The 23411-nt window shown below is 39.3% G+C and overlaps 3 protein-coding genes across 5 annotated transcripts; 1 reads left to right on the forward strand and 2 right to left on the reverse strand.

Moving 5' to 3' along the window:
* Positions 1-478: 478 nt before the first annotated feature.
* Positions 479-5402, reverse strand: LOC131149851 (exonuclease V, chloroplastic-like). 3 transcript variants are annotated; one of them, XM_058100620.1, is made up of 7 exons: positions 4923-5402; positions 3625-3729; positions 2819-2940; positions 2308-2460; positions 1996-2149; positions 1403-1479; positions 479-890 (listed from the first exon to the last, which is right to left on the reverse strand). In XM_058100620.1, exons 1-7 carry the CDS (start codon positions 5298-5300, stop codon positions 674-676), a joined length of 1206 nt encoding a protein of 401 aa, XP_057956603.1. In that variant the 5' UTR covers positions 5301-5402; the 3' UTR covers positions 479-673. The 3 variants fall into 3 exon arrangements, with proteins under 3 accessions (XP_057956603.1, XP_057956604.1, XP_057956605.1); XM_058100621.1 differs by having other exon boundaries at positions 3625-3693; positions 4923-5382; XM_058100622.1 differs by lacking the exon at positions 3625-3729.
* Positions 5403-18661: 13259 nt separating this feature from the next.
* On the reverse strand, positions 18662-19273 carry LOC131148085 (uncharacterized). Its single transcript, XM_058097821.1, has one exon. It carries the CDS (start codon positions 19271-19273, stop codon positions 18662-18664), a length of 612 nt encoding a protein of 203 aa, XP_057953804.1.
* A 1355-nt stretch (positions 19274-20628) lies between these two features.
* On the forward strand, positions 20629-23117 carry LOC131149852 (vicilin-like seed storage protein At2g28490). The gene is made up of 5 exons (XM_058100623.1): positions 20629-21266; positions 21400-21584; positions 21706-21786; positions 21879-22367; positions 22461-23117. The coding sequence occupies exons 1-5, from the start codon at positions 20942-20944 to the stop codon at positions 22926-22928; spliced, it is 1548 nt and encodes a 515-aa protein (XP_057956606.1). The 5' UTR covers positions 20629-20941; the 3' UTR covers positions 22929-23117.
* Positions 23118-23411: the final 294 nt, after the last annotated feature.

Below are 23411 nucleotides of genomic sequence, written 5' to 3' on the forward strand. Positions count from 1 at the left end.
TTCTTGAATTGCAGAATTCAAGAACAGAATTCCAGAGCAGAAACTTTGAATTGAAAAAAAAATTCAGATAAGAATGTATGCAAGAATCGTAGGAGCATAAAATTTTATAGGAGGGAAAAAAATTCCGAAGCAGGATAGGAAAAGAGAAGAAAGAAAAAAATATATATATGTGGGGAAGCAAGAATCAGAAATCTTGCTCTGATACCATGTCAAGTTTCTGATGAACAAAAAACTGAGAGGAAGAATGAATTTTTACTTAATGAATTAATTATGTACAAAGAGGTATTTATAGAGTTAAAATACAATAACAGAAAGAATAACTAATTTTCCTTCATGTTTTCCTACTTTGACACATGCTTCTTTAGATTTCAATTCCATTTTCTCAATCTATGAGGCTATACTCCAACAGTTGGGCCTAAACTTCAAAATTCCTGTTCATGTGTGTGTGTGTGTGAGAGAGAGAGAGAGGGCAACAAACTTGCATATAATCACTTGATTAAAAATCAACGACATGCACATAACACCAGCACATCCCTGAATAAAGTTAGTCAACATTCTTCACGAAGAAACTTGGACAATATTTTTGCTTAGGGGGGAGACATCATTTGACAAATATCAGCATTGGGGGAATGAAGCACTGGGAACTAACATAAAATAATATTCATAATTCTTTCTAGCTTAATGTCGTATTATCTCTTTTGGTATTTGTAGGACAAATAGAAGCAAATTGACAGTAGCGACACTTCCAACGCTCTTCCTCTGGAGCACACATTGCTGCTCGTTCTCCCGACCAGAACTCGAGACAGAATTTAAGCTGGCTTTTGAGCCAATCAGGTTCATACCCAAATTTATCTTCACAAAGCAATGAATTATTATCCTGGAATTCGTACCTGTTCCAAAGCAACCAAAAAATTCTCACTAAATTAAAGAGGGGAAGGAATAACCATATTGCTAAATATTTCTAAATGCATTCAACGAGATCCCACATTAATATCGCCTATAGATAAATATGAACTGTCGTTGAAAAATTCCCATACTCAACCAGTCCTACAACTTCACCTCCAGTCCAAAATTTTTTGGGTTCTTCCTTTGGAATGCCTCTTTAACTTTTTTAATCAGTCCAAAATTCTCAACACATCACAATGGTTGGATGCCCATAGCAATTTATACCATTGCAAAGCATCAAACAATTGGCTACTTTTTCGTAGTTCTGACCTTGACGTTGATATAATCTTTTGAAGTTAGAACCCAATTTACACAAATACTAGTATTTATGTACAGAACAAATGTTGTTACTTTGGTGTCGATTAAAGATGAATTCCACATGTTTCTCCTATCAGGATACACGAGTCTGTGTGTGTGTGTGTTTGATTTTGTCTGTGGCTTCAATTTGGTAACTCACCTCAACAGTAGATGGTTGTGAGCTGCGGGCAGCGTGCAACATTTCTCTCTGAAGCACCTCACTAAATCATCGAGGGTCTGCACAGCGAACATAATATCAAAGTGTTCACGGAGAGGAAATATTTAAACAGCTTTCCAATTTTATCTTTTAGTTAATCCTGTACAGAGACAAGGATGCCTTAGTTTGAGTCATCAAACACAACCTTACAAATCAGTCACATCATCCAACTACACCTGAAGACTTTAGTTTTGCATAGAAGGGTTGCTTTCATACTTGGCTTACAAAAGTGAAGCTATCTGGCCACTAACTCTTTGGACAAAGGCCAACTAGCCAAGCCTCATTCCCGTATAAAAATTTGAGTTGAGAATTGAGATGGTACTTCAAAGTTTAGTAAAATAAGTTTGTTTTGGAATTGAATTCCATATTCAGAAAATGTGCACATATGGAACATTTGATGTCGTTCATGTTTCTGGGTTTTAGGATCGATATATCCATATGCGTAAAGGATGAGGGGGTTCATCATGCACTTCAACATCAAGTTTCATTCCAAAGGAAAATAAATTGAAGCTACTGGATGATGATAGATTTTTCACCTCTGCAGTAAAACCTGATTTAGCAGCACTCCTCCTGATTTCTTCAGATAGAATATAATGGGGATTCAAATCGAAGAAATTGAAAAATTGTTTGGAGGGGAACTCAACAGCAACTATGTTGTCCCACAAAAGCTTGTAGCACATTAACTGAAACCTGCCAAGAGAAATGGTTGAACTCCCATGCTAATTTCTACTTGAGAACATATTGAAAAGATCGCATAGATAAATGCAGATTTCACAGGAGATCCTAATACATTAGCTGACCGTATCTGTACCAATCTGTTGAAACAGGAGCAGTGAAAGTATGCAAACCTTCCATTTCTCCATTGTGCTTCAGCAGGCAGTGTGGCTTTCTCTCGAGTTTTCGTTTCTACCAATGTTGGGTTTCTATCAGTTTCAGTTAATGGAGGCATGCGGATTTCATCTATCATTCCAACCATCCATACACCTTCCACAAAGCCTATTCTGATGGTTTTAAACAAGTATAAAACATCAGAAAATAAAAATGTTATGTCATATCAGTGTGGTGGAGGGAAGGGGGAGAAATGGAGGGAGAGAGAGCAAGAGATTCAAACCAAAACATGCAAAAGCAAACCACACGCCCAAATAGACGATTTTAACATTGTTATATGTATTCAAGAAAACAAGGTGTCCTTTTCCCATGTTTTGCCCACTATGCTTATTTTAACAATCCCTAAGAAATTTCATTGAAATAATGCAATCAAGCAATAGTTATGAAATCGGATCATGTGCGTTTCAGATCCGTTGGATTCAGGTGGATGGTTGATTGGAAGTGAAAGAGTGGCCGTGAAACTCAACTTACAGGGGTAGCTCTCGCGTCAATCCTTCAACCAATAATTGATTAGCACCAACCATAAAATTCACAAACATGACAGCCCAATCATCTTCAACTGATTCAACACAAATCTTTACCTTCTTTACAACCTGCCATGTATCAGTAAATAAGAAATGAGTGACTAATATCACAAAGTAGGAAAAGATGGTCACAAAATAAGCAAAAAATTTTGTTGGTTTCTCCAATGAGTTGATATAGGTCATTCAATTTAGCATATGATTTCTTAGATAAATGGACTTCAAAATCCAAAAATAGAAAAAAATTGAAGGGATGATTTGGTTGAGATGTAATACAAAATTATATTAAAATTTGTCTAAATCTACCCAAATTTACATTCAAAAAAATTATACCATTTCAGCTGAAACTTAACTTTAATTTGTTAGGTGGTTTAGGGTTTTCTCAACCCCAAAAGTTAGTTCATGGGATGAGACTTTCCTTCACACTTAATAACTAACCATCAACCCCTTCCACAACCGATGTGAGATAAACCAACACAATTTTTAAAAGGAAATTAATTTTGCCATCACAAATGCTTCTATTCAATTGAAAAAGTTAATTGCTGATGGCAAACAGGGATTAGGAACCCAGTTATTAGAAATTTAAGACTTGCGTGGGAGCTTCTTTTAACTTTAAAAAGCAAATAATGTTATTGAGTGATAAGTGCTGCATTGAAAATTTTCACAAGGCGAGGGTAAGAAACTAAATGGAAACAGTTGAATTGAATCATGCATGTGCAATAGAAGTTTAGCGGTATATTGAGCTAAAACATATACCTCTTCTTCAAGCTTCATATGCCGAGCACTACCTGCTTTCATTGCCCTAGTTTTTTCTGACCTGCCAAGCTGGAGAACAAATTCCATTTGTTTTTCACACCATTCCTATTGCCGATGAGAAATAATGATGGAGCGGGGATGAGTTCTTTCAATTTACTTGCATTGGAACAATAAAAATCTAACTTCACAGCAGAAAAACTAAATTAGGACATTTTGCAAGGGATCGGAGGCGCTATTGGCACTCTACAAAAATGCATTGGCACTCCACCTTTTTTGCTTTTACTTTTAAATTGTTCATTAATGTTTGTCCTTGAATTTTCGTAAGATTGCACATTACTCCCTGAAGTGCTCAAATCAATGGCATTTAACTCCCTAAACTTTCAAAAAAATGAAAATAAAATATCTCTCCTTGAGCTTATATATTTTGTCGTCAGACTATTCGTATTCCCCCAACTTCACCATGGCATTGACCTCCTTGAACTTTCAAGTTTAAAAAATAAATTGTAATCATTGGATGGTCTTAGGCTCTTCTCAACCCCAAAAGTTAGCTCATGGAATGAGGCTTTTTCCCATACCTAATAACGGACCACCGAGTCCCTTCCACCACCAATTTAGGATAACCCCAACAGTCTCCCACTCACGCATTGGGCTCCAAATCGGCAGCACCACATGCCCAACACCCCGAGGAGAAATCATGGGGTTTGATACCAGTGTAGGGTGATCTTAGCCTTCTCAACCTCTAAAGCTAGTTCTTGAACTAGTGAGCAATATGTGAGTCTCTTTTGTAAAATCCTTATTGTGTCCCAATAGATGGTAATTCTAGACATTGTTCCATTAACCCAACTATTCCCTTAAACCATTGATCGAACTGAGTTTTCAATTCACCAAAAATCTGAGCCAAAACCAAATCAGTTTAAACTTTTATGTCCAATTAATTATATACAGAATGCATATTTATGATTCTTTTCATATGTTTATAATATATTGGTTCAATGATTATTGAACGAACTAAACCGCCAGTAATTTTTAACTTCAGGGAGTTAATGTTTAATCCAAAAAAAGTTCATAATATATTGGTTCAATGATTATTGAACGAACTATTTTCCCTCACTTTTCCTTTGGATGAACCATTGACTTAAAAAATCTAGCACAAATTTCAGAAAAGCAATATAAACACAATAAATTAAACTTTGTAGTTTCAATGAATAAACTGCATTGGTCCTCAAAAATATGCTGACCCATTTCCAAACTACTAAGGGAAAAGAAAAGCAAACAGAAGAAATTAAGAAACCTCATACCGTTGCAGCGATGTCACTGACAGCTAAACCATTCTTCTTTCGAAATCTACGCAACAGCGACTCGTTCGTATCCGCCCTGGCCCTCTTCTGGGCACTGAAAAAACGACCCGAATCCTCTATATCAGCCTCCTCACAACCCATGACGAGCCGCCTCTTGCAGAGGCGAGCGATGGACTCAACAGACCTGGCGGCCTTGGTGCTGCCGTGGAATGGTGGCGAAGAAGAGGGGGGAGAGAAGAGAAGCGAGGCGGCGGGCGGAGTCGAGGGTGGCGGGGAAGAAGGGAGAGAAGCCGTCGCGGCGGACAAGGCGGCGTCGAGAAGAGCCATCTCCTCTTCGCTCACAATCTCGATTGGTATTTTTGAGTGTGAATCCGCCATTTGAGCAGAGCAGGGGAGGGGAGGGGAGGGAGGGTGCCTTTTGAAGTCTTTAGTTTTTTAGAGGGCAGGCAGCAGATCGACCCGTTGGAGCTGGAGGAAGGGATTCTCTGGTGTATAACACTCGGACCTAAATAGTCTGCTACCCCTGCATGTCTGCGCCACATGGCATGCTCTGATTTGTTGGGCACACCAGTTGGTTCGCAATCAAGGAGCATGGATGCATTACATAAGTCACGTAATGGTGTGGTTTCTTACTGAATAAGTAATTTGCGGACACTGTGAGTGCAAAATCTATTCATCCAAAGCATTAGTGGATTGGAAAAGAACATGTTGGGTTTGTTAAGATGGAGAAAGAAAGGACTTGATGAAAAATTTATATGAAGTGCTAAATTTAATTTAATTTTTAAAATTTTTATTTATAAGTACCAAATATACATCGATTGGATAGATCTTAAATATTGTTATGCATCAAGCTCTTGCAGGTATTTCATTTTTTCTTCTATATTTTTTCTCTCCTCCCTACCTGATTGGCTCTATCTGTGTGAACACAATTTGGGTTTTTGAAGACAATCCAAGGAAGAAGCAGGTCTTTTTCTTTTTCTGGGTTTTACTTTTGGAGCGTATTCCATGTGCAGCGGGATCCAAATTCAACTAAATTTTTAAAATTTTAACAGCTCCTTCGCAATATTTAAATGGCCATTTTCCAATTCTTCTATATTTTTTCTCTCCTCCCTACCTGATTAGCTCTATCTGTGTGAACAAAATTTGGGTTTTTGAAGAGAATCCAAGGAAGAAGCAGGTCCTTTTCTTTTTCTGGGTTTTACTTTTGGAGCGTATTCCATGTGCAGCGGGATCCAAATTCAACTAAATTTTCAAAATTTTAACAGCTCCTTCGCAATATTTAAATGGCCATTTTCCAATTCTTCTATATTTTTTCTCTCCTCCCTACCTGATTAGCTCTATCTGTGTGAACACAATTTGGGTTTTTGAAGAGAATCCAAGGAAGAAGCAGGTCCTTTTCTTTTTCTGGGTTTTACTTTTGGAGCGTATTCCATGTGCAGCGGGATCCAAATTCAACTAAATTTTCAAAATTTTAAGAGTTCCTTCGCAATATTTAAATGGCCATTTTCCAGACCCTGTTTACGGATGCGCAAGGGCAATTTGCCAGCTGCAGAAACAGGTGAGCGATTTGCAAGCGCAGCTGACCAAAGCCCAGGCCGAGCTCATCAACATGCAACTCCAGCAGGCAAATCTCCTCGTTAATCATGGAATTGGCACAGGACAAATCCGCCCAATCTCCAACACAGGATCCCATCGTCTCCTGCATCGACAACGCCAACACTACTACGACCACCGTCGGCAACTTCTTCTTCGACGACTCCAGTCTGGGCTCTGCCTGGGAACCTCTCTGGACATGATCAACGGATGCATCTCCGACGGCGGAGGATCGAGGATATTGAGCCCATTAAACTTTGACCTCCCCAACCAAATCTCATCCAAATCTCGCTGGATCAAGAAATGGTCATTCTGAGAAATATTATAAGGTGTTATTTAATATATGTTATTTTAAAAAAAAGATAAACCGGAAAAAAACTCTTTAACACTCGAACCTAAATAGTCTGCTACCCCTGCATGTCTGTGGCACATGGCATGCTCTGATTTGTTGGGCACAACAGTTGGTCCGCAATCAAGGAGCATGCATGCATGACATAAGTCACGTGATGGTGTGGTTTCTTACTGAATAAGTAATTTGCGGACACTGAGTGCAAAAGATGGCAACCGATATAAAGACGCGCAAAAAGATGCAAGACATTGCGTACGTTGCTTTTTCCCGAGAAAAAGGATAATAAAAGGAAAAGGTAAAGGGAGAAAATCTATTCGTCCAAAGCTTTAGTGGATTGGAAAAAGAACATTAATGTGCTGGGTTTGTTAAGATGGAAAAAGAAAGGACTTGATGAAAAATTTATATGAAGTGCTAAATTTAATTTAATTTTAAAATTTTTATTTATAAGTACCAAATATACATCGATGGGATAGATCTTAAATTTTGATTTATGTAGATTTTTAAATATATATATATATAAAATTATATTGAATTTTGTTCAAATCATTCCATCCAAATCCATATTTCTAACCCAAAATGCATAAACTCAAAGATAGTATAAATGTTTTTGTTACGACAAAAATAATATAATTTCATAAAAGTTTATGCAAAATAATTTTAATAAGGGAGGCACAATTTTAATAGAAGGGAAATAAGTTAGTATTTGGTATATGTCATATCACCAAAAAATTTGGTATTAGTGGAGATTTGGAAAGAAGTGATTATGATAATCTATTTTTCATTAATTAATCTTTTATACTTATAGTTAAATACGTGTTTCAATTCTTGGTAATTAGGGTGTTTCAAGAAAAGTGCAAACTATAATAGTACTTTTTGAGATAAGCGTTATGTTGATCAACCTACCTTTTTAATGTGATTTTTCCTTCCAACAGTTATATAATAAGTAGCTATGATTGCTTTGTTTGCCATCCTTTTTTTTTTTTTCTTATTTTTTTCTTTTTGGCCTACTTGTAGACTCGAGTATTTTGACACAAAAGGCATGGAAGAGAGCTCGAAGGAGAATGGGAATTTAAAGTTGGGCGCAAAAATGGAATTCAAGTTAATGCACCTATTGCCGTAGTTTGATGCCAACATATGCAAAGGGCCCGTGAATGATACAAATTGTTTCATGTGGATGGGAATATTGAATTTCTTAAACAAAACAACAAGGCTAGCATTTTCCTTATCAACATATATTTGTTTGAAACTTTGTTTGTGATTATGTTATTCATGCTCATATATATTATACATATTGTAGGGTGAGTGATAATGTTATGTGGGTCTTACTTTTTGAGAGAATTAATTATATGCACACGCCTAAAAAAGAATAAATAGTTATCCTAATGGAATAGGATTAATTTAGTATAATTAATATAGTGATCGTGTAAAAGTATAATCTAATTGTTCATACAATGTATTTACTATTCTAAAATGAAATGAAAATGACAAAGTTGATTCAACACGACATACTTTAAGGATAATTATTATTTTCAAATTTTGTCATAAAATGCTTATTTTCATGCTATCTAATGTTAGTTGAAATAATATGTCAATTTTTGTGCGGCCATTCACCTCAAAATAGCATCGTTTATATATATAATCAATTATATTCATATATAATATATACGTATCATTATTGCTTTATTTTATTTTAAGAAATCAAATATAACTCGGAAAATATTTAAATGCTCTGTTGTTTGCAAAATATGATGGTTTTATTTCTTTGGTGTATATAGTCTCCTTTTTTAAAATGTTGAAATGCTGCTCTTTCTTTTTAGATCACAGTACTAACACATTACATCAATCTTAATTTGAACGTAATCTTAAAATGTAGCCAAAAATATTCTTAACCTACTATTTTTAATAAAATAATTATTTTATAACAACAAAAATCATATAATTAACTCTTCACATATTGCTTTGGCCATTCGGTTGTGGCTCCTCTCCTAGAAGAAGAGGACTATCGTTGTTTACACCCCAAATAACGCACCATAGGGAAATTTGTGAAATCAATAAACAAGACTGAACAAAGTTGATTGTAGCCCTCAGTGACCAAAATAAGCCCTTTTGACTTCCAAAAAATATTGACGTCTTTAGCAGTTTAAACTGGCTTAATTTTCTCAAGGGACTAAAGACTACCGATGACGTTGCCACTACAAAATTTCACGACCAAGTTGTAAGAGGTTTTGAACGCTTTGTAAAGTAAATATATATTTATTGTAGTTGTTTCTTCTTTTCTTGTAGCTAATGTATTGCATCTTCCTTCTCTACACCTTATCCTTAACTCTCTAGAAATTAAATGGCAAAAAATAAGAAAAATATCATGTGTACCTCACCGAAATCCACTGAAGGACCTTATAATTTTTAAAGGGCTTCTTTTATGCCTCCACCTTCAATGCTAGCGTTGGCGTCCCTACCTTCAAGAGCTCCCTAGTAGGAGAACCTTGTCAACGATGTAGATCGCAAGCGGCTGCTCGACGACAAGGGCTTTGGTTATTTTGGCGCGCAATGACAGCCTTCGTCCTCAACCTAACATCCTAGCCACAATCTGCACCTAGAATGATCCTTTTTTATTTGATGATTTTATCAATGCTCTATTACCCGGAGAATTAAAATTATTGAAATAATTAGAAAATATAATAAATGAGATGGATTAAAGGATAATAGGGGGAAAAGGAACGAAACTAGAAGAAGAAGTACCAAGCCTCGTCGACAAATGTCCTGTTTTCGTCGACGAGTGTCCTTCTAGAGCTCATCGACCAACTCCAGTTCCTCATCGACGAAGGAATCCTGAGAGAGTATATTTGAAACTCTGAATTTCATCGACGAGAAGATACCTCGTCGATGAACTCACGTGTCTCGTCGACGAAGTCCTACTTATAAATAGAGTTTTTCTTCATTTTCAGCATAAAATTCGAGAATTGTCTCCTTCTCTCTCTTAAAAAAAGAAACTCCAGCCTTCTCTCTTCAATTTCGAGTCAGATTAGACCCGGTTTGACAATCCGGAACCACCACGAGGTTCGTGGGATCATTCTCTACAAGACTGTAGAAGTTGATCATTAGTTTGAGAGGTTTGGGAAACATCCCAAAATCAGGGTAAGTGTGTTATTTTGGGATTTCCTTAACGAATGTTGTTATTTGGAGTCTAAGAAGTAGTAAATAAGTATTTTTCTTAAGATTTAAGTTAATTGGAATTTATTTTAATTAAACTAGGATTTTTGGATTCAAGATCCAAGTGAATGTTGTGAGTATCGATTCAGGGATCCTACTAGCATAGTTCAGAAATCAGGTAAGGGAAAATTTATGTATTAAATCAGGTTTTCAAGAATTAAAATGAATTATGTATTATTTATGTATATATGTTTTTAAATGGGTACAAAATGCCAACCATGTAAAACTATGTTTATGAGTCTAGGATTGCTTATGTAGCTATGTATATGTGAAAGTAAGCGGATGAAAGTGATTGATGAGGGATTATGTAAGAAATGAAATGTATTTTCAGCATATAAATGTTAAATGTGGGTTGACCTATTTTACAGGAATATATATGAATTTTACTGTTAAATTGTGTGGCATGAGATTCTATGCAAATATATGTTAAATGTATGAAATGCAGGCTAAGTAAGTAAAGTATTAAGATTAAAATATGATAAGGACTATGTTGTTTGTGTATGTTAAATGCAACCATGTAAATGTAAGACAATTGAAAGACCGTCATATTGGCAGATTCTAGCACACTTCTGTGTAGACTAACTGATGACAACTAAAAGGAGCTGTAGACTAACTGATGATGATTAAAGACTAGCTGTAGTATGAAGGAAAGGAAGGAAAATGTAATGAAATGACAAGGAATGACAATAGAATGAAATGAAAAATGTGAATGATGTAATATTGAAGAATTACGTAAAGTGAAACGCAATGCAATGTTTAAGCTATGAACATGAACATATGTGTATGAATGAATAATGATAGAAAGAATAATGTAATATGGTACTAGAAGTATCTATATACGTAGAACATGTTATGAATAGGCGAGGCGTACTCTTCGCCTGACGGCTTGCTAAGAAAGGCGAGTGTACTAGTAACTTAAGATGTGACAATAGCCGCATAACGTACTAGGGTAGAGGGAATCTACGTATATGGGCAAGTAGATTTCCCTATCGTTAGGGTCTTTGCCAGTAAGCCATTGTTGAACAGTGTGAGTAGGAGATCAAACTAACACTTGAGGACTTACTAAATAAGGTGAGTGTCCTGGTATGCTTTGGTTGTGACCTTGGGGTTACCTAAGTATCAGAGTAGAGAGGTGCTACTTTTATGGGCGGGTAATCACCCCTATCCTTAGGTAATCTCGTGTGTCAAATCTTTGCATGTATTTGATTAGGTTCAGAAAATGATTTCAGAATTTGTTAATGATTTACAAATGTATTTAAAATAATATCTATATACCTTATGTAAGCCACACGCTATTTTAATATGTATATTTCTTCCCTTACTGAGATGTGTCTCATGCGAATATGAATGTTTCTTTTTCACGACATCCTCGAGGTCAGGCTTAGGAGCTCGAGGGTTTATAGCCTTTTGAGGGTTGTAAAGAGGAAAGGGTATATTTTTTATAAAATGAGGAGTTGTACAAATTTTAAGTTTAAGCTTATGTTTTATGTCTTTATATTTTAAGCCCGTTGAGAAAGGAATGCTTGTTAAAATACTGAAATGTTTTGAAGATGTATGTATCCATGGAAATGCAAGTGTTGGATGGTTAATATGGAATTTAGAAAGAGATAGTAAACTCTGGTATTACGACATTATGGTATTACGGTATTATGGTATTGTTTATGGAGGTTATGTTCATGTTTTTCCGCTGCGTATATGTTGAATTATGGATAATCAGGATATTATTAGGTATAACGCACCGAACCCGGGATTATAGGTTCAGGGCGTTACACTTTGTGCAATGCCTATGAGATCAGATACAAAAGGCAAAGGATGGCTATTCTAGGTTTAAACAATAAAAGAAAATTAGAGAAAATTAAGAAGAGTAATGGTAGTAGTGTTAGTGGTAGTAATGAGTTGAAAGAGAGATTGCTAGTTTTAGGAAGGGAGATGGTATTACAGAGAATATTTTCTTCTGATCAATGATTAATGTCAAACAAAAAATAGATTAATTAGGTATTCATGATACCCTCTTTGGAATTGAGCATCGCCATAGACTGATAAATCGAGGCGGCATGGAAGATAAGCAATAGGAGCTTGTCATTGGTAGTGAGACTCTTGTATTTTGGGAAGAAGCTGACATGATAGAAAATGGTTAGTTTGCTATTGATGCCACTCACAAAGGTCTTCTCACAAACATCTCTAATGTTTGTAACCTTGCTGTAAAATTCGTAAAAACATTAATGTTTTTTAGGGGGGCGGGGGTTAGATGACCTTGCTTTGGTAATGTTAACGTGTATTCCTTATTTACTTGTACTACATTTGTACTGCACTTGTACTACACTTTTTCAGCACTTCATGCCTCCTATATAAATAAGCACTCATGTATAATAATACTTATTCAGTATTTCTAACATGGTATCAAAGCACATTTTTATAGACACTTGGTTGGCAGCCTAGTTTATCTCACTATCACTCGTCCAGACATCTCCTATGTTGTTCACAAAGAGAGCCAATATCCGTCTGCTCCATGATCGACTCACTATGTTGCTATTCTGCACATTCTTCGATATCTGAAGGACACTCTCTTCCATGGCATTTTCTACTCTACTCAGTCTCCTCTTGTTCTCTGTTCATTCTTTAATGTTGATTGGGCAGGAGATCCCACTGATCGCAGGTCCAACATTGGTTATTTTTTTCTTCTTGGCACTTCTCTGATTTGTTGGCAAAGTAAGAAACAAACCCTTGTGGCCCGCTCTAGTACTGAAGCAGAATATCTTGCCCTTACTGATACCATATTTGAGTTCCTTTGGCTACGATGGCTTCTCAAGGGCTTAGGTGTGTTCACATCTTTAGCAACTCCTCTTTATTGTGACAATCAAAGTGTCATTTACATTACTCACAATGATGTCTTCCATGAACGGACTAAACACATCGAGATTGATTGTCATTTTATTCGTTATCACCTTGTCCATGGTGTTCTCAAGCTCTTCTCAGTTTCTTCTAGAGATCAGTTTGCAGATATCTTCACCAAATCACATCCTAAGGGACGTCATCGTGCTTTAGTTGACAAGCTCAAGCTGGTCTCCCACCCACCTTGAGTTCAAGGGGGGCTGTTAATGTGTATTCCTTATTTAGTTAACGTGTATTTCGTATTTACTTGTGCTACATTTGTACTGCACTTGTACTATACTTGTACAGCATTTCATGCCTCCTATATAAATAGGCACCCATGTATACTCTTGTTGATAAGAAATACAATAATACTTATTCAGTATTTTTAAAAGATAACAATAAGGAGAGGAGTCATAGCTACTTTCTTCATGTTATCTTAAACATGTACAGTTTTATCATAATTACAATTTAACCTTTTAATCTTTAACTTACACAAACTTTCAATACGTGGCATTCAACATTTAAATTTTGACAATAGGAATTAATAGGCACAGTGTAAGTAACCATTCTCTTGTTTCAGATTACGAAATCGTCCTCACAAAGTCTGCATGAGAAAAATCTATTAAATGATTTCTTAATAGATTCAGGATAAACATTAGATTTCATACTTGTTGCTGGGTAAAATTAGCAGGGTTGCTCCTTCGACTTCCACTGACCTGAAAGGGGAAGAGAAGAAAGGCTTGGAGGACCTGGGGTGAATTCCGAGGGATCACTCCGATGCCTAAGTGAGAGAAAGCTTTTAGGAGGCAGAATGCAACAGTAGAATGAGTTGAATGACTCACCTTAGCCTCTTCCTTGCCCCCCTTCTTATAGGACTTAGAGTTGACCCTTTAGGTGATTTGTCTTTATTGCGTAGGGCTTGAATTGCTCTCGGGTCATAAAGTGTTCGCGCACATCACTCGGCCATTTAAGCCGCTGGCATAGATCTCTCTTCCTCTTTATTGAGTAGGAGTTGATTGCTCTCATCAGATTGTTTGACTTCAGGGGGGGACCACGGGTTAGGTGTTGTCTTGCTCTTATTAGCTGGTTTATTTTGGGCATATCAGTTGTCCCCCCCTCAATTTCAAATTTCTGGACAAAATTTTGAATCTGCACTCTCCCCCCAGAATATGTAATGCTCCCTCCTCTTCTTCTTCTTTTTCTTCTTCTTCTTTCTTTCTCTCTTCCTCCTCTTTTTTTTTCTTTTTTGGGTGTTCCGAGCTGATATTCCTAGCTGCTTTGTGGAGGAATTTTACAGAGTTGTTCCGAGCTGGGGAGAATTTTCTGAGCTAATGTTCCGAGCTAATATTCCGAGCTATTTCGTGGAGGACTTTTACCGAGTTGTTCTGAGTTGGGGAGAATTTTTCGAGCTAATGTTCCGAGCTGGGGAGAATTTTTCGAGTTGATGTTCCGAGCTGCTTAATGGAGGGCTTTTATCAAACTGTTCCGAGTTGGGGAGAATTTTTCGAGCTGATGTTTTGAGTTGGGGAGAATTTTTTAAGCTGATGTTCTGAGCTTGGGAGAATTTTCGAGCTGATGTTCCGAGCTGCTTCATGGAGGGCTTTTACCAAACTGTTCCGAGCTGGGGAGAATTTTTTGAGCTGATGTTCCGAACTGAGTGTGGAGGAGATTTTCAGAGCTCATGTTCCGAGTTTAGTGGTGGAGAATGTTTTCCGAGCTCATATTCCGAACTGAGTGGTGGAGAACATTTTCCGAGCTCATGTTCCGAACTGAGTTTGCTAAGCAGTTTCATGAAGCAATTTTTTGGAGCGGGACTTAAGTGTGTCGAGCTGATTCATGGAGCAAATTTTGTCAAACTGATCTTACCGAGCAGCTTCATGGAGCAATTTCTCAGAGTAGAGCTTGCCGAATAAGTTTGCCAAGCAGTTCGTGCCAAGCTGCTTCATAGAGCGAGTTTTTCCGAACTGATTTTACCAATCAGCTTCATGGCCTTTTATGCCTACTAAGTCGTGCTCATCTGTTAGTCTATTTTTGACCTTCCGAGTCGTGCTCGTCAGTTTGGCCTCTACGCCTAATGAGTCATGCTTATTTGTTGGGCTGTTTTTGGTCTTACGAGTCATGCTCGTCATTTGGGCCTTTGATGTTTAATGAGTCGTGCTCATATGCTGGACTATTTTTGGCCTTTTGAGTCGTGCTCGTTAGTTTGGCCTCTTTGCCTAATGAGTTGTGCTCATGTGCTAGGCTGTTTTTGACCTTACGAGTCGTGCTCGTCACTTGGGCCTTTGATGTTTAATGAGTTGTGCTCATCTGCTGGGCTGTTTTCGGCCTTTTGAGTCATGCTCGTCAGTTTAGTCTCTGTGCCTAATGAGCCGTGCTCATATGTTGGGCTGTTTTTGGCCTTACGAGTCGTACTCGTCATTTAGGCCTTTGATGCTTAATGAGTCGTGCTCATTTATTAGGGGTTTCAATCTAACCCTTTTTCCGAGGCGTCATCATCGTCCTATTTATCCTACGGAAATGTGATAAATGCATGTTTAAATGTGTCGTACCTTGGGAAGTAACGAATTGTGTGGAGCCATTGTACTCCTTTACTGCGGCTCGTTATGGACACCTCCAAAGCTTACAGGGTGGGGTTCAGGTGGTGCCGAGAACAGGTCAAAACCAAGCACCCTGACCTTCCCCTAGACGGTGTGAGCTCACACGAATATGGCAACGAGAGTCCCGAATCTGGGGAAGATCTGGACGAGGAAGAAGATGGGGAGGAAAAGGAAGCTAGAGAGGGGAGCAAGGCAAGCTAGTCGGCTGGAACTTTACTTGTAATATATATATTCTTAAACTTTATTGACGTAGTACAATTGCTGTAATCGGAACTTTTATTACTACGTTGTAAGAAACACTCAAGAATAGTATTTTTTTTTAACATATCCACTGTAACGATCTGCTTAGTTAAATGGTTTTTTTTTTTTCCATATTATAATATTCTACATGCTCTGATACCATAGTGAGTAAAAACCCATTCATAAACCTAAGTAGCAAGAAGCGGAAATCATACAAACATAACCCTTCTATACAATACAAAACCAATACCAGAGTATTACTGTGTTTCCCAAAATATACACATATAACTGTTTTTCAAAAATTCCCTCAACTATACTGGGATGTATAAAAACGCTCCCAAAAATGATAATCACTCTTTGACAGAGCACTACAGACGCCCCTCTATTTGCAAGCCTGATCTACTCGCTTACCTGGATCACCGGAAAAATATTTCAACACTGGGATAAGCCAACGCTCAATAAGAAGAAATATGTTATTACTAGTGTGTGGCAAATGAGCTACTATATATCATGAAATCTGTTTCATATAAACATGAATAACTGAGTACAAAAGTACAACACAAATAATAAAGTACACCACCCCTTTTCCCTATTGCTTGACATATCAGTATTATGGTTATAATTCAAAATACTTCTAGTATATATAGTAGGATCCCCGTTTCTGTAAATCAATACGTAAGTAATAGTAACTGAAACTGTTCCCTGTGGCTATTTGTGTCATGACATGCCCCTCATGACGAGGTTGTACGGTCTGTAGGCTGGATTTACCCTGATTGGCCAACCAAGAATAAATCACTGAACTCCGTCAGTCGACCTGCCCACCTCAACCCATATCTGGATGGGGAGCCTAACCTCTTCAAGGGCCTAGGTGGTCGACCGTACCACGTATTATCTGAATAGGTGGTTGCACTCATAAAGTAACATAGTATCTGTATCAACGGTACCGTGCTCTGTAGCTGCAAGTCCAACAGGGTCTGATATCATATAGTATATTTCTATACATATCTATCTGATTTACCATGATTCTGAAGTAACTATAATAACCATGATGTTGCATAACGTACTAAAATCTGAATAATCATAACATGGAATTGCATATTCGTAATACTGGAATTTGTATAATCATGGTACTAAAATATCGTAAAATCATGGTGCTGAAGTTCGTATAACCATAATACTGGAATTCATAAAATCAGGAAACTAAATTCGTAAAACATATCCTCGTACCATATATATAATCACAAGCCACACCATACTAAAATACATAATTTTTGTAACTAAATAAACTGTATAATATTTAGAAATTTCCTAATATAGCAAATTTCCCTTACCTTAACTTTGAAAAGCCCCTAGGAAATACAAGTCTAACACCCGCAGGGCCTTCTACAAAACACCTTGAAACCAACATATGCCAGAACATAACATCAGTATTTTTCTGCCTATATCATTTCGTATACCTGTCAGGAAGTCAAAAACTGAATAAAAGACCTTACCCTGAATTTGGGATGAAATCCAACTTCGATTTCCTGACGATCCGCTCTGGCAGTCTTGCAGAGAACTCCACCAAGAGCATCGTAATAGCTTCGGAATGTCGATTCGGCGACTGGTGGGGTCGAAATCGAAGAGAGAAGGGAGAGGGAGACGTAGAGAAAGAGAGAGAGAGAGAGAGAGAGAGAGAGAGAGAGAGAGAGAGAGAGAGAGAGAGAGAGAGAGAGAGAGGAGAGAGAGCTCGGTGAAAAATGGTAAAATATCCCGGGTTTCTACTATTTATAGGGTCAACTTCATCGACGAGACACATCACCTCGTCGACGAGCCCTTCACAAAATTCATCGACGAGGCCCTGTGTTCGTCGACGAAATTCTGAAGACCTTCGTCGACGAGACCCTATGTTCGTCGACGAAGCTGGGCAATTTCCTGAATTTATGATTATTTAATATTATCTCCAAAATGCAATGTCGTCGATGAACAAAATGTCATCGACGAACGCTCTTTGTTCGTCGACGAAGTTTACGGCCTCCTTATGTTTCTGTATTTCTCTCCCTCTTATTATTAAAATGTTATTATTCTTCGGATCACTACATCCACTATACTGATCAGAGGATATTTGCCCCTTACTTCTATGTCCTCCACCGTTAAGGTTTCTCTTGCCTCCATCTTTCCTTTTAGAGCCGTTACATAGTAGCTCCGAGCAGCTGCTTGATCTCCCTTGACAAACCCTGTCCCGTGTGGTGTAGGGAATTTGATTTTGAGGTGATATGTTGATGTTACAGCCCGAACTGCATTAAGCAAAGGGCGGCCCAATATGATATTGTATATCGAAGGTCGGTCGACCACAAGAAATTCTGTCAGCCTACTAATTTGTTGTGGGGTTGTCCCCATTGTCACCGGTAGCGTGATTGTACCCAAGGGGTGAACAACGTCTCCACTGAATCCGATCAAGGGAGTTGAGACTAGTTTGAGTCGTTCCTTACCGATTTTCATTCCGACCAGAACATGACGTTTGCTGAGCTCCCATTATCTATCAATATGAGTCTGACTTTGTAATTCGCCACTAGTAGGGAGAGTACCAGTGCGTCATCATGCGGCTGTTGTACCCCTTCTTTGTCTCCACTGCCAAAGATTATGTCGTTATCTTTTTTGTTTCGTTTGCTACTTATTTCCCCTTTTTCCATCAAAAGCACCTATTTAGCATATCTTTTGCGAGCACCCCCAATATCTCCTCCGCTAGCGAATCCTCAGAAGATCACTGCAATTTCTCCTACGACATGCTCTTCCTTCTCTTTTACGCTGGACCTCATCTGCTCGAGAGGTTCCCTTTGTGGATCTTCTTTCTTTATAAACTTTGACAGGTATCCCCTTCTTATTAGAGCTTTGATTTATTCCTTCAAATGGATGCATTCCTCTGTGTCATGCCCATGATCCCTATGGAATGCCCAGAACTTGGACACGTTTCGCTTGTGAAGAGTTGTTCGCATGGGCTCGAGCCACGAAATGTAATCCTTCTTTCTAATCTGCATTAGTAATTCATAGTGCGGTACATTCAGGGGTGTGTAGGTGGAGAACTTACTGGGTTGCCCTCTTATCTTTGGGCTTGCGTGTAGTGTACTAGTCTCTTGTCTTTTCGCAGATCTATAGGATTCTCCCATCTCCCTGTTACTACTTTTCCTTTTCCATTCTACGCGACTTCCTCTTGTGTCCATCATCTCCTCCAGGTTGATGTATTTCTGTGCTCGAGCCATCAACTCCCCTATATCCATCGACGGCTTTTTCCTTAGAGAGTATAAGAAACTTTCGAGCTGAAGAGCCATTGTCAAGGCTGCTAAAGCCACCCCCATATCTAGGTTGCAGATTTCTAGTGTTGCTGTGTTGAAACAGTGCATGAATTTCTTTAGAGTTTCCTGCTCTCCTTGCGCCATACTCATGAGATGATCCGTTGTTTTAGCAATTCTCTGACTACTAAGGAAGTGACCGGTGAACAGTTGTTCCATTTCTAAGAAGGAACCGATCGATCCGGGTCGCAGAGTTCGGTACCAGTCTTTGGCAGTACCCTTAAGGGTTGTTGCAAAAGCTCAGCACATGATGGCGTCTGGAGCCCCTTGCAGCTGCATCGCCATATTAAAGGTGTCCAAATGATCAATTGGGTCAGACAGACCTTCGTACCTTTCGAAGGTGGGCATCTTGAGTCTACTTGACAATGAAGCCTCCATGATCACTTTATTGAATGGTGGCTCTGAGGACCTTAGGGACGCTTCCCCGTAGAAGAGTCTGGTTCTGCCCTCTTTTATCATCTTTTCTATATGATTTATTTTCTTGATCCTTTCTTTGAGCTCCGTGGATCTTGGTTGGTTGACATCTACACTGTTTGCGTCCTCTACCTTCTTGTTGAGGTAGATTTTTTTTCTCGTTTTCCTTTGGTTTGTCAGCTTTCTTGTTTGTACTGGGGCTCTCTTGCTGTTGGTGGAGGATGTGCCCTTCCTGACTCTTTTGTTGTAAGAGTTGGTTGAGCATATCCTTAATTTCCTTTTGGAAAGCGAGGAATTCCTCCCTGCTGACACCCGTTGGTTGCATGGGTGTGGAGTGGATGGACTGGGACGATTCTTTTCTCGTAGCAGGGATGGAAGTAGAACTGTGTGAGGTTGGCATTGCCTAAATGTCGAAAGTCGAGAGTAAGATATGATCGCCTCTCAAAAGCAGGTTCCCACAAACAGCGCCAATTATTGCTGAGTAAAATTAGCAGGGTTGCTCATTCGACTTCCACCGACCTGAAAGGGGAAAAGAAGGAAGGCTTGGAGGACCCGGGGTGAGCTTCAGGGGATCACTCTGATGCTTAAGTAAGAGAAATGCTTTTAGAGAGGCGAAATACAACAGAAGAATGAGTTGAATAACTTACCTCAGCCTCTTCCTTGTCCCCCTTCTTATAGGAGTTAGAGTTGATCCTTTGAGTGATTTGCCTTTATTGCGCGGGACTTGATTTGCTCCCGGATCATAAACTGTTCGCGTACATCATTCAATGATTTAAGCCGCTGGCATAGATCTCTCCTCTTCTTTATTGAGTTGGAGTTAGTTACTCTCGTCAAATTGCTTGATTTCGAGGGGGACCACAAATCAAGTGTTGTCTTACTCTTATTGGCTAATTTATTTTGGACATGAAAATTTACTAGTATAAACCAAATCTAACTTCTACCCACAAGTGTCCGTGTCTAAGGACATGCAGTATATATGTATAAATTCGTTTCCTGGCACTGAATAGTTATCTTCTCTACTTTTGTCGCTTGCTCAACTTAGATCAGATGTTACAAATTAGAACCCTTAAATTGTTTTTTTCTGCTTTTGATGACACTGAGATTTTAGACCATTTCAAGTCATACATCGATAACTTCCGAGACCCTGTCTCCCGCCGATCGGCTCTCTCTCTAGGCCTCAACTGTGTTCACTGCAGAAAATGCCAGCACACCCATTTTACCCTGCATGACCGACACTTGTCCGCCGTAATTCTCTCACTCTTTTCCTTCATAAACCCCACTACCCCTTCTTCCCCCTCCACACCATCTCCACTGACGGCAACTGATGATCATCAATCAACACTACCCAATTCATTAAGTTGGAGAATTAACCCAGTTCAGATCGAGAGAAGGAAGCAGAGGAAGTATTCGATCATGGGGAACAGAGCAACGCCATGGGTGCCGGTGCTGGCGCTGCTGCTGTTGATGCTGCTGCAGGTGTTCTGCTTTGCGGTTGCGGCAGCGGTGGCCGGAGATGTCGACATTGGATTTCCGGAGGAAGAGGCCGGGAGGGACATCTTCCTGCTGCAGGAGTCCAAACGCGTGGTTAAGACGAAAGCAGGGGAGATGAGGGTGGTGAAAAGCTATGGAGGCAGAATTGTGGAGAAGCCTCTCCACATAGGCTTCATCACCATGGAACCTCGCAGTCTGTTCATCCCTCAGTACCTGGACTCCAGTTTGATCCTCTTCATTCACAGCGGTACGTACCCATTTCTCTGTATTCAAATATTAATTAATTAATTAGTGTAGGTTTTCAATTAATTCATCAGAAATGCAGCGTTCTGTAATTGAGGCGTTGATGGTGAACGTTGGGTAATGATTGAATGCTGCAGGGGAAGCAAAGATAGGAACAACCTACAAAGACGAGCTGGTGGAGAAGAAGTTGAAGATGGGAGATCTATACAGAATCCCAGCTGGTAACACCTTCTACTTGGTGAACACAGGGGAGGGGCAGAGGCTTCACATCATTTGCAGCATTGATCCTTCCGAGAGCTTGGGAATGGGAGGTGCTTTCCAGGTACGTACGTTTACCAATGAAATCCATCATTAATCACGATCAGTACTATATACAGCAGATCAATTTTTAATTTATTAAGAAATGTTTTAACACACATAACTCAACTCGAGTCTCTCTGCAGTCATTCTTCATCGGTGGAGGAAATAACCCCGTTTCCGTACTTGCTGGGTTCGGCTTGGAGACGCTTTCGGCTGCGTTAAATGTAAGAAGAAAAAAAAAAAAAAAACTCCGAATTTAGGTTATTTAACGTATTTGGACATCAAATCAGTTCGATTGACGGAAATCTCATGACAGGTATCGATTGCGGAAGTGAAGGAGATGACGACCAGGCTTGACGAAGGACCCATCGTGTCCATAGATTCTGAACAGGAATTCTTCTGGTCGGAAATCCTGAAACTGAAGCAGCAGGACAGGTTCAAACAGCTCAAGAAAATGCTGGTGCTGATCGAGAGGGATTTGAATCAACCTAGCACGGCATCGGAATTCACAAAGCAGAAGCGCCAATATAGACTCAGACAGCTGTGGAGCGTACTGGCGCAAATTGAAGAGGAACGCTATCAGCGAGGAGAGAGGTCATGGTGGTGGATGAAGCTCTTCAAACATATCATCTCCCCAAGAGAAGAGAACTCGAAGAAATCCGTGGACGAACCAGAATCGTACAACCTCTACGAGAGGAGACCCGATTTCAAGAACGATTATGGGTGGAGCATTGCCCTCGACGAGTCTGATTATACTCCTCTCAAGAAATCCGGCATCGGCATCTACTTCGTCAATCTCACTGCGGTAATTCATCGAACAGTTGGTGGATGCTTGTGCGTTTAGTTATTGTGGCGCATTAATTAGCCTAGCTAACTTCGCTTCGTGTTGATTTTGCAGGGATCGATGATGGCGCCCCATGTGAATCCGACGGCGACGGAATACGGGATCGTTCTGAGGGGAACGGGGACGATCCAGGTGGTGTTTCCGAACGGAACGGGGACGACGGCGAGGGTGAAGCGAGGAGACGTGTTCTGGGTGCCAAAGTACTTCCCATTCTGCCAGATCGCGTCGCGCGGTGGGCCGCTGGAGTTCTTCGGGTTCACGACGTCGGCGCACAAGAACCACCCGCAGTTCCTGATCGGAGCGAACTCGCTGCTCGACGTCATGAGGGGGCCGGAGATGGCGGCGGCGTTCGGGATGAGCGAGAAGAAGTTCGAGCTGGTCGCCGCCGCTCAAACGGAGGCTGTGATAGTGCCGTCGCGATACGCAGAGCCGCCGGGAACGGAGGAGGAGGTGGATGAGGAGATGACGAGGATCGAGAGGGTCATCAAAGGATTTGGCACTGGTAGGTTGAATGAAAATTGATAGGTTTGCTCTGATTATTGGGAAGACTGGGAGATGGGGTGGGTAGAAGCTTTGGCTAGCTAGTTTAGAAAAGTGTTTTTAGAAGCGTTCTTGTTTCTCTGTTTCTTTTGTTTCTTGCTGTGTCTTTATCTTCTCGAGGGGTTTGAGAGCTGTGAATAAGATGAATTGACACTATTTCATCTTCTCCAATTTGCGGCGTTGGAAATATTCTGAACTTTTTTTCTGTCAGTGCCATGCATGCATTTCTTCTTAATATCTCTACGTAAAAAGCAAGACAAGGTTTACATTAATTAATTATAGGCTAAATCGAAAATTGAACCACAATGTTTGAGTCTTGGGTTACAAGTTACATATTAACAACAACAATCCAACGTAAAAAATCAAAGTCAGTTGAATCTTCATTAAATTAAAAAACATTTCCAATTAATCAGATCCTTGAAGTGGGCATTTACATTCTTATTGTATTAAACTATCAAGAGTGGA

Source organism: Malania oleifera, chromosome 2 (assembly GCF_029873635.1).
Source record: "Malania oleifera isolate guangnan ecotype guangnan chromosome 2, ASM2987363v1, whole genome shotgun sequence".
NCBI lineage: Eukaryota > Viridiplantae > Streptophyta > Magnoliopsida > Santalales > Ximeniaceae > Malania > Malania oleifera.